Source organism: Hippocampus guttulatus, chromosome 7 (genome assembly GCF_054856545.1).
Source record: "Hippocampus guttulatus isolate MCC_2025c chromosome 7, RoL_Hgut_1.0, whole genome shotgun sequence".
NCBI lineage: Eukaryota > Metazoa > Chordata > Actinopteri > Syngnathiformes > Syngnathidae > Hippocampus > Hippocampus guttulatus.
Genome location: NC_141267.1, coordinates 8,726,308 through 8,736,961, shown reverse-complemented (window position 1 = coordinate 8,736,961; position 10,654 = coordinate 8,726,308). Strand labels below are relative to the sequence as shown.

The 10,654-nt window shown below is 42.3% G+C and overlaps 2 protein-coding genes across 6 annotated transcripts in view; both read right to left on the bottom strand.

Moving 5' to 3' along the window:
- Positions 1–396: 396 nt before the first annotated feature.
- On the bottom strand, positions 397–2,698 carry ndufa7 (NADH:ubiquinone oxidoreductase subunit A7). Its single transcript, XM_086116719.1, has 4 exons — positions 2,532–2,698; positions 2,267–2,316; positions 1,798–1,935; positions 397–617 (listed from the first exon to the last, which is right to left on the bottom strand). The coding sequence occupies exons 1-4, from the start codon at positions 2,580–2,582 to the stop codon at positions 530–532; spliced, it is 327 nt and encodes a 108-aa protein (XP_085972845.1). The 5' UTR covers positions 2,583–2,698; the 3' UTR covers positions 397–529.
- Positions 2,699–3,271: 573 nt separating this feature from the next.
- The window catches only part of LOC147202169 (microtubule-associated serine/threonine-protein kinase 3-like), a 44,402-nt gene continuing 37,019 nt past the window's right edge, over positions 3,272–10,654 (bottom strand). For 4 of the 5 annotated variants that reach the window (XM_086115368.1, XM_086115369.1, XM_086115373.1 and 1 more), the window contains 5 exons: positions 10,419–10,636; positions 10,193–10,315; positions 8,365–8,501; positions 7,235–7,419; positions 3,272–6,892 (listed from right to left, as the gene is read on the bottom strand). In XM_086115368.1, the coding sequence (XP_085971494.1) occupies positions 5,829–6,892; positions 7,235–7,419; positions 8,365–8,501; positions 10,193–10,315; positions 10,419–10,636 (1,727 nt within the window). In that variant the 3' untranslated portion in view covers positions 3,272–5,828. The remainder of the gene's footprint in view (positions 6,893–7,234; positions 7,420–8,364; positions 8,502–10,192; positions 10,316–10,418; positions 10,637–10,654) is intronic. The other variant, XM_086115372.1, reaches the window with a different exon arrangement.

Here is a 10,654-nt window from a genome sequence, read left to right as displayed (position 1 = left end):
GTATGTTCAATGTCTATTTGGCTTTTCATCTCTCTGACTTGCTGTGTATAAGGTTTTTGGCTGTGTTTTTCTTTTTTCAGGATGTGTGTTCTTCACCTTACGTATAATTCACTATGAGTGTCATGAATGTATTTTGTTCAGGTCATTACAATACAATATGTGATAGATGACATTTGCATTCTCCTATGTCTTCAAATATACCGTATACAGTATACATTTAAGTGAATGAAGTCATATCTGGGTAAACCAGCTCCACCTGGAAAAGTATAGGTACAGTTTAAATTTCATTCACCCTAACAGCGTGACTGTGTTATGCCTCCAGAAATGTGCAGTGGAAATAGTGGATGACACCTACAAATGCAACAAAACAATGAATGACTAACGGGGACAAAAATAGACACTGAATCAGTTTTATTTATGACTTTTGTAATATACAACCACAAGAGTGATTAGATCTCTGCAGGAACGGGTTCTGAGGGTTGATAAGTCACTAATGCTTGAAAGTTTTTTTTTTTTTTTTTATTCAAGCTCAGAGGTACGGTTGGTCTGTGGAGAGTTCTAGTTGCTTGTACACTGCACCAGGAGTCACTGGAGTCTTTGCTGATGCAACAGCTTGGCTGGAAGATAACAAGCAGAGACATACAATGACTTGACCTAGGAATAATCTAACCAATCCACAGGCGCTGACTTGAGTTCTACAAGTTATACAGTATGTCATGTTAAAGGGTGGAAAAGGTTTTGAAATTTCTTTTCTCTGTTTCATTTTTTTACATCACAAAAACCTGGCGGATGAACAGGTGTGTTTTATAGCCACTGTACATATAATTTGAACATGCATTCCATTTCATTTTAACATCTTTGTGTTCTAATTGCAACAATATATGGCTAGAGGGCGGCCCGGTAGTCCAGTGGTTAGCACGTCGGCTTCACAGTGCAGAGGTACCGGGTTCGATTCCAGCTCCGGCCTCCCTGTGTGGAGTTTGCATGTTCTCCCCGGGCCTGCGTGGGTTTTCTCCGGGTGCTCCGGTTTCCTCCCACATTCCAAAAACATGCATGGCAGGCTGATTGGATGTTCTAAATTGTCCCTAGGTGTGAGTGTGGGCGTGGATGGTTGTTCGTCTCTGTGTGCCATGCGATTGGCTGGCAACTGATTCAGGGTGTCCCCCGCCTACTGCCCGGAGACGGCTGGGATAGGCTCCAGCACCCCCCGCGACCCTAGTGAGGATCAAGCGGTTCGGAAAATGGATGGATGGATATATGCCTAGATATGATAGCCATCCAACCAGAAACAGACCATACTAAAATGTAGGAAAGTGCAACAGACATCTGTTGAGTATATCTAAATGGTAATAAAATCCACATAAATTATATTAAAAAAAAAAAGTCAGCAGTGTCAACAGTTGCTTTGAAGAGACGTGACACCAATTTATTATTTCTAAGTCATTATAGAGTGGTTCATTTCTGTTTTTGTTGTATGGAAGTAATGTTAAAAAGCTTGCGTGCATGAAGTCAACTCCTTCAGCTTTTCTAAACACCCTTAAAGGCCCCTGAGCAGGACGCTGACCCCACCCTGTTGAATTCAAGATTCAAGAAAAAATTCAAGAGGCACATCCCTGTTTGTGCGCCCCTTCTACTCTTCGTGGAAACTGAATTTCCTTTTGAGGAATTACGGGTAAAAGCATTTTCGGGGAGAATGAATAATAAATAAATAATGGTTTTATTGTGGTAACTGTTTGCCTCTGGGAGAAATTATTTCAATTTGTATTTATTCCTTTTGAGGAAAAAAAAGTCGTTTACCTGCCGGCAGTGAGTGCCTTTTGTGAGGACATGACAACAGTAGAGGGCATGGATTCTCTGCGTCCATCTCTGGTGAAATAGTAGTTGTCTGCAAACTTATGACTCGGCCCATCGGCCAAATTGGGTGGAGGCTGCGTTCTACAAAAGAAAAAAAAAGTCAATTTAATACAGACAATAATGACCTTAACTACCACTAACGCTGTAGTAAAGTCATTTCCAGTTAATATTTGTATAAAAAGGCCTTCTTGGCCATAAACAGAAAACAAATGTAAACTAGTAAGCACAACCGCAACCGCATCTGTTGTGCCCCATGACGACGTACAGTAATTTTATACCGCAGTGCACATTAGTTCATTCCGTACCATTCATAAACTTGAAATGTCAAATGAGACAGAAAACAATGGCATTTGTTTGCATACCAGTTTAATGCAACATCGCCTCGTAATTTCAACAGATTTACAAAACAAACCTCTTTGCGATCTCTTCATAGCGCAGCTGGAGTTTACCTTGAAGGTCACGCTGTAAATATACAAAACAGCACCACATCAACACCGTCCAAAGAGCTTGTTTTTGTTGTCACGTCATAATTTTGCTCTCAAGGTAGCTGACACAGACGCCTTCATTTGCAGACAAATTAACGCTGTCCGGTAACATACATCATTTCATTTCAAGTATCTGCTGTTCTGCGCACTCCTGCCTTTTATTTATCATAAGACCGTGTTTCAATTACTTACCCCTGATAGAAAATTTCGAAGCCTTTGAATTATTTTTGTGGCAGTCGCCATGTTTGCTGTTATGAAGGACACGCAGCTTGTTCTGTTCAGTAACTATATTTCTCAGCTCACTACTGACACCCTGCGGCCTGGATAGTACACTGCTGCACTTCGCACTTTCTAATCTCCAGTGATTATTTTCCCACTGTCGATTTCTGGTAGGAAAAGGATCCGGTCTGACAATCATAATTGTTAAAGCTATTATCGCAAATCATTTTGGGTGGTCAAATATTTCGGTTGAACCATGGACACGTGACTGTGGCGTGAACCAGAACAACGATAGGAGACGTAACACAAACAGAAGCAACGACTTCAGTAAATTTCGGTTGAGTCGCGGACGCGTGACTGTGGCGTGAACCAGAACAACGATAGGAGACGTAACACAAACAGAAGCAACGACTTCAGTAAATTTCGGTTGAGTCACGGACGCGTGACTGTGGCGTGAACCAGAACAACGATAGGAGACGTAACACAAACAGAAGCAACGACTTCAGTAAATTTCGGTTGAGTCACGGACGCGTGAATGTGGCGTGAAACAGAACAACGATCATCGACGTGACGCAAAGAGGTGCAACGAGCTGTGTAAAGTCTTGGCCTGACGTCTCCGTTTGAGATTTGAAAAAATAAATAACATTAAAATGAGAGTGTGGACCCCGATAAAGTTTCCAAATGTAAAAATAAACAATAGGGACAACACACAATTTGGTCGAAGAGCAATACAAATTTTATTTTTCCACAAGAATACACAGTACTGGGCGACAGCGCCAATATACCATGCAATCAAGTATTACAGATGTGTGCTTGTTTCATGCAGCATGCATTGAACAGAAGCGTCCACAGGAGAAAACGTGCACATTTACAACAGTGTGCCGCTTTTCTTGAGAAAATGATCATGTGCTCCTGACCGCTTGCTTTCATTACACCACTTAGGTTGGGGTAACTGGTGCCATTATGTTGTCAGACCCTTCAGATGGATAAAAGCAGGCGAGATTTTCATCTTAATTCAGAATCCACAAACTCAATAATTAATCAGAATACCGTGTTTAGAATAGGGTTTTTGACTTTTGACTTCCTCTTTACCACAAGACACACTTGAAGAACAAAGATTTTGGGAGAACACATTTTTCATGCGGGACTGGAAAATTAACATCTAGACTTTTTTTCATATCAAAAAGACCTTGCAAATCATAGTGAACACTGTTGCAGAATGAGCATAGAGCATGTCCAAAGAGGCCTGCTTGGGTAAATTTAGTTTAGCACAACTTAACCTCAACCATCACCATTCACAATAGCATCCCAATACTTTTTCAAAATACATGTGTACTGTGCAGTTTATTACTTTTCCCCGTCTATCGGAAGTCTTGATCACCGAATTGTATTATTTTTAAAGTTGTCAATATTCACGCACTGCCCATAAATACCATAACTTGAAAACACACACACAAAAAACCAATTGAGACAAGAAATCCACCAATGTTGTTCCAAACACATGACATTAATCCTGTTCTACAAGTGCCTGTAAACAGATCACAAGTCATTTAGCTTGCTGATTTTTGCATTTAGCTTAATGTATTCGAAAACGAATGGCAGAAACAACTGAAAAACATCTACTTTTGTAACATTCATTTAAGGTATGAAAAAGGGAAGTTCCATCTTGAAGATCTGTACAGTACCATTGAATTTTGTTGTAAACAATTCCGCCGCACACTCACACAAATCACAAAATGCTTGTGGTGAGGACAAAGAAGTTGTGAATCTTTGCAGAAGTAGAAAGTAAACCAATCTATTCGGACTGAAGTACACCACTGCACTTGAGGGGTGGGGAAGGGATTGGGAGTGGGGGGGGGGGGGTTACTATTTGGAACAGATCATGAAAACACTGCGCTGAATTACAGGCCACATCCCTCACGGCAGATTTTGTGAACTTGTGCAACTTGTCATCATTGTCCTTGTGCGTCTCATGTCCTTTAACATGTTCACAACCTTATGAAAATAGACATTTATACACAAAATACAAGTCCAAAAACACGTGTTTCAACAAGCCCTGGTTTCAGAATCAACATTTCTGTTTACCTCGCACATTCAGCCAAAAGTACAAAATGAATGTCTGAATACACGCGTGCACTCCCCAACCATGCTGTAAACTTGAACACACTGTTAATGATAGGTAGGAAAGCAAGGTGTCTCTTTGCTGATGTGAATAAAGATACAAAAACAACACATTTAGCATTAGTTGTTGAACATAAGGGGAAATACAATATCATGTTGTACGCTTACAAAAGCCCCTCTTAACTCACGGTTGCAAAGAAGACATGGGCTTCGATTTGGCTGCTGAAGGTTGTTCGTGTCACAGACACGACGCTTTGCATTGAACACAGTCAAACAACAGGAACAACCTGTTTGGATAGTGATCCAAATCCAAAGATATGACTTTGAGCACAGGATTTCATCAGATGAGTTTTACACAAGCGTGCGTGCGCACACAAAACAATGCTCTGACCATGAATTGCAAACGGTAGAAAACATGGTCAGTATTTAGTATTTTTTTTAACTACAACACAAAGATGAAATATTCAGATGACTAATGTTACATTCATTACCGCTCCACTAATACGTTTGTTTTCTTAACAAGTGAAACATTGTAAGCAGTTTTCCAGTTCTTCTAAAATTGATTTTGCAGTCTAATGAGGGCAAGTTATGTTGTTGTGTTGTGCTTAAGGAGTCCTAAGTAGGCAGCAAAAGGGACGGGTATGTGATGCAGGGATGATTTCCATGCCTTTTGTATGCACAGGAAAAACATATCCACCATGTTGCTCACAGTGTGGACACAAGGCCAAAGGTCCTGGGGGTTTCGACTGGTGTTACTAGTGGAAGCTGAAGGTCAAAACAATGTGAAAGGCGGGGAAGGTGTAACATGAACAACATAACATTCTAAAAACAACTTCTAGCACATTTTGGTCCAATAACAATTCCCAGCGTTTTCAACTTACTTGGTACCACAGCAATTTATTTAAAAATATAGACATTTATAAAAAATAAAACTGAATGACATCCAGTCACAGAGGCAAAAAACACATCTCACGGATACAAAAAGTTGAGCCGTGGCTGTTGAACCATTAACACCTTCCCTCCCTTGCACTTTACCGTGCTTTACAATTGTAATAAATACGACCGGCAGGTCCACCAAGCAAATATGTACAGTACAAAATTCAAGTAAAATCTGCCACTTTCTCATCACCCTCAGTGCAGGGCGAGCTGTCATTTTTTCACATGTGCTTTTTGTGGCGTCTCCTGTCCGCACTCGGACTTTGCAGCCGATTGTCCGACTTGAGTGGAACTGGACGTGTCCTCTTCCTGGCTGCAGCTCTTATCGCGAAGCAGGTCCACCAGCTGCTGTGGCTGAGACGAAGTGACGGTGAGCTCCTGCTGGGGCTCCTCCCCGTCTGAACATGGCTCCCACTCATCCTGTTCCTCGCTTTCTGTCGAGCCCTGCACGGCGATTTGGGGCACGAGGGTGAACCTCCTTATCGTTGGCACCTGCAGCTCCACCTCCTGGCTGTTTTGCGATCCAGTCTTAGCCAGCCAAGTGGTCCTGTGTTGCAGCTGTTTCTGGGCTTGCTTTTGTTGAACCCCAGAGGTGGCCGTAGCGCTCGTTTTCTCCTCGGGTTCGTCAAAGCTCACCTCCTGGACCGCCTCCTGCTTTTTGAAGGAGTCGCGGCGCTCCGAGAGGTTGAGCTTTCGCATTACGACCAGTTGCTCTGATCGCTCGGGCCCCGAGTCCCACATCCTCTGGCCGCCCAAGTAGCTGCAGAGTCTGGAGTGGTCGACCCCCTGGTGAGAGCCAGAGAAGCTCCCATCTGCTTCTGAGTCAACAAGCAGCTCCCCTTCACTGTAAAAGGGCACTTCCAGGGTGTGCCTGCGGGGGGTGTATGACTTCTTATCGGCGTGATACATTCCAGATAGTTTCTCAGCTGACTGGACCCTCTTGAGGAGGGGAGATCGAGGTGGTTCTGCACTGCGGGGCCGCACGATGTGCCTAACGATGGTGGGCGGTGACAGGGTTTTGCCATGGAAGGGGTGAAGTGTTTTGCCGAATCCCGGCAACGGCGAGGGAGAGCGCTGTGGAGATAGCGGCTGCACCGAAGAAGAGGAGCAGGCGAGGGGTGAAGGCGGGATGTTGCTGGTTGACTTCCGGCGGCCCACCTTGGTGTAACGCTGTGTGCTGAGCTTGGAGCCCAAACCGTGGAGAGAACTGGGTCGGATGTGTGCGGCAGGGGAACTAGGAGAACTGGAACATGGAGAAGTGCTCTGAGGAGAGTTATCTGGAAAGTGGGACAGAAAACGCATCCGGAAATCCTGACGTTAAAAACCTTCCCATTATTGTTCCAAGCCACAAACCAGTTTGAACTGCTTGAAAACGGCAGCCCTACTTACTCTTACACCTGTTTTTCAGATTTATAAAACAGAACAAAAATGAAAACAACCACTAAATCTGACCTTCATATTCATTCATCCATTTTGTCCACCAATTGTCCTTATTTATTCCTTGCAGATATCCTCAAACGCCATATTTAGCAATATGCTGAAGCAATTACATGATGACGTGTGGCATCCTTTGTTTTTGGCAGCATTTTTACGCTTTTGAATATGCACAGCAAACTTACCAAAGGCCTGATGGTCAGGCGCAGGGCTTCGGCAGGGCGTGGAGGGGCCTGGAGAGAGGCTGTGTGTCGGCGAACCTGGAAGACTCTCACTCGAGGAAACAGAGTGGTGGAGACCTGACGAGAAGCTGCGACTGCTGTGCATCACAGTGCTCTGCTTGGATAACTTCTTCAGGATGCTACGTCTCCTGCATGACCACCAGGAGTCCAGCACAGTAAGAAGAGTTCAACACGCAAAGCCGTTTAATGTCTTCAAGTTAGCGTTTTAAATTTCCTGTTTTATATTTGAATGTATTTTAGTCCACGTCTCCGTTATGCAAGAAAAGCGTCACCTCTTTTACCTATAATTCCATCACCTCCCGCATCGTTCCTATACTCGATATAAGATGATTAAAAAAAATGAGCCTCTACAGTACAGGTGTCAAACTCAAGGCCCGGGGGCCAAATCTGGCCCGTCGCATCATTTTATGTGGCCCATGAAAGCATATCCAACATGTCAACTTCTACGATGATTGCTCAAATCTGTACCAAAATTTCACATTTTCGTATGTAATAAATCAGTGACATAGTGTAAGCATTTTCTTGTTACCAAACCCCCTATTACAGTTACTTAATAATTGAATAAAACATTATTCTTGACTTTTTTATACAGTTTCAGTCATCATGGCCCTTCAAGGGAAACGGTAATTATAATGTAGCCCGCGACAAAAATGAGTTTGATATCCCTGCTCTACAGTCTACAGGATATATGCAGTATATATATAAAATTAAGGGTACAAGTTTAGACTTTTAGTGATACTTTGGTAACCCTTCCCAGATTTATGTATGTCAACAATCCTTAATCGTAGGATTCTACGCTCCCATTTTTACCAATATGTGTTGTTAAAAAAAAAAGACAATTTTTATCCATTTGCACGAGGGCAAATTAGACTAAGCGCACAAAGTGGAAGGAAGCCCGTGTTTGCCACGTCATGTTAAGTCGTTCCTGTATGAATTAAACAATTAAGTATTCAAGTATGGGTGTGTATTTTGCCACATTAACGGCCATCTGACATAACTAGTAGAACAAAGGTACCAAAAATGGTGAAGGGTACAGATGTGCAAACCATAGTGAACTCGAACAGGTATCTCACCTATCATAGTTATCTCTCCTCTTGCTCCGCTTGCTACGACGGGCCATCTTTCCTTTGTGTTTGGTTTTTCGGGCTGGACCAACTTTGATGGACGTGTTCTCAAGCGCTATGGTCTGGAGCGCCACCTTGCTGCCACTCTGTAAATGTCATCACATGACAGATTTAAAGTGTGAGCCTAAATAGATCATAGAAATAGAAAGGCATCAAATGCGTTTGCTCTCCTTTGCAATGACCTGAACTGTACAAAAGTGTTTGAATTCAACACCAGTCCAGTACAGTAATATAATTAGAGTTGGATGACATAACGATATACAGGGGGGTGGAAAAGTAGGTAGAGAGTAGTACACAAAGTGTATGCATAGTGTATAATAGGGTGGTGTGTGATTTATTGGTCTGTGTACTAAGCACATTAAGTATTGCATGTGTTTTCATTTTCACAACTGTATACCAACCTTTGCACCCCCCCAGCCCAGTGGATGGTTGAGACAATATAGAAACGTCTATCATATGATAGAATGGCACATTAGTCCCTCGTTATATTGTGGTTCATCTTTCACGCATTCCCTGTACTGTACTGTACTGCAGAATTTCTGCCAAGTGCAACTTTGCATGTTGTTTATGCTTTCCAGACTACGACCCGCATTGTGTCCGAATTGACTTCCTGTATTGTTTACAGTGGAATTCAGCAAGCTGTTTTGTTTTTTAAAGCGTACAAACGCGCAATTTATTCTGTGTCCTGATTGGCAAAGGTACTAGCCAGCAGATGACGTTTAATCCTTTTTTTCTTCCCTAGATTTTCTGAATGGTTCAATTTGACCCACAATATAACAGAAGGGTTAAAACAGGTTTGAACCTTTGTTTCATTATAAAATAATAACAATTAACAACAACAACAAAAATAATAATAACAATAATCATAAAAATACTGTATACTTATTTTTCTTGCAAAAGTTTGAACTTTGACTGTGTTTAAACAAGAGAAAAATGTGAGACAATAATGGTGATGTTTACAGCCTCAAAACATGAAGTATAATAATTGTAAAAAAAGTGTCCTACTTTGTGGATTTCACCAATCACGGGTTATTTTTGGAACGTAACCACCGCGATAAACGAGGAATCAATGTATATCATCTGTATTGTGGATTTTTTTTTTAAATTAGTTAATGGGCAATGTGCGCATACATTAAACAATGTTAAAAGACATGAAGAGATGCTTTGAACAGATGTGGCAGAAAGATCATTTACATTAGTAGTGCATCTATTACTAGATTTCCCTCATCGTTCCCAACAGCATTCCCTCGCTGCATTCTTTACAGTTTAGCACACAGAGCCAACGTGCCACCCATCTACTTGTAAACGGTATCTGTCCACATGACTCTATTCTTCTTCATTGTATCTCCATCTCTAATCTACACTTCTTTTCCATGGTGTCCTTATGTGTAGACTGAAACGTGTCAGTTAGGCCTTCAGAACAAGCTGAAAATCTTGTGTCAGAACTGACCTCCGAAACAGTTCAGTGATTAGCATTTCGAAAGAATAACCGGTAGGGCATACAGTACTTGAATGTCACTTGAAGCACTGTGTTGTGTTATATTTATTTGAATATTTGCACTTGATCACATTCTTTGAAAAGTGGTCAAACCACTACCACATATTTTCAATGGCATTTATTTGGCCACTAGAGATGTGTGTTTTAAATCGAAGTTTAAACAAGCATTGTGAGGCCTATGTAAAATACATATTTTGTAAAGATCCAGGAAATTGCCAATCATTTCATGTAATTTTAAGGGAAAATACCAAATCAGGCATCATTTAAGGTGTATTATACCTTCAAGAGTAGTTCAATCATCTCGGTGTGAACCAGGCCTTGGACGGACTCTCCATTCACGTGAGTGACGAGATCTCCAGTACGTAACCCTGCCTGGTAGGCGGGACTGCCCTCATCCACACTCTGTTACAAACACATGGCGAATGGGTGACAAAATGGATAAGTTTGAATCTCCAGCTCTCCTAAGGGGTCGCTGATAAGTTGTGAGTCTTGAGAGCGCACCCACCGACACCATGTGATGGACCGTGTAGACATCGCTGTCACCCATGTAGACGCGGATGGCCTGCATTGTGAAGCCATACTTCTTGCCCGAAGTGTGAATGATGATTGGCGGCTTTATGCTACCGGGACTGAGGGACAGGTCGCGGCTGGGGGAGGAGTCACGAGAGGAAGGGTTTGAGGACAGTGACCTTGGGGAGATGGGACTGGGCTGGAGGCCGTCATCTGTCATAAAAATAAGAT

Excerpts from the sequence above, each read along its gene's own strand:
- ndufa7 (XM_086116719.1), bottom strand. The coding sequence starts at position 2,582 with ATGGCGACTGCCACAAAAATAATTCAAAGGCTTCGAAATTTTCTATCA. Across the intron at positions 2,317-2,531 it reads TTCGAAATTTTCTATCAGGG|CGTGACCTTCAAGGTAAACT; the intron begins GTAAGTAATTGA and ends GTATATTTACAG. Across the intron at positions 1,936-2,266 it reads TATGAAGAGATCGCAAAGAG|AACGCAGCCTCCACCCAATT; the intron begins GTTTGTTTTGTA and ends TTTCTTTTGTAG.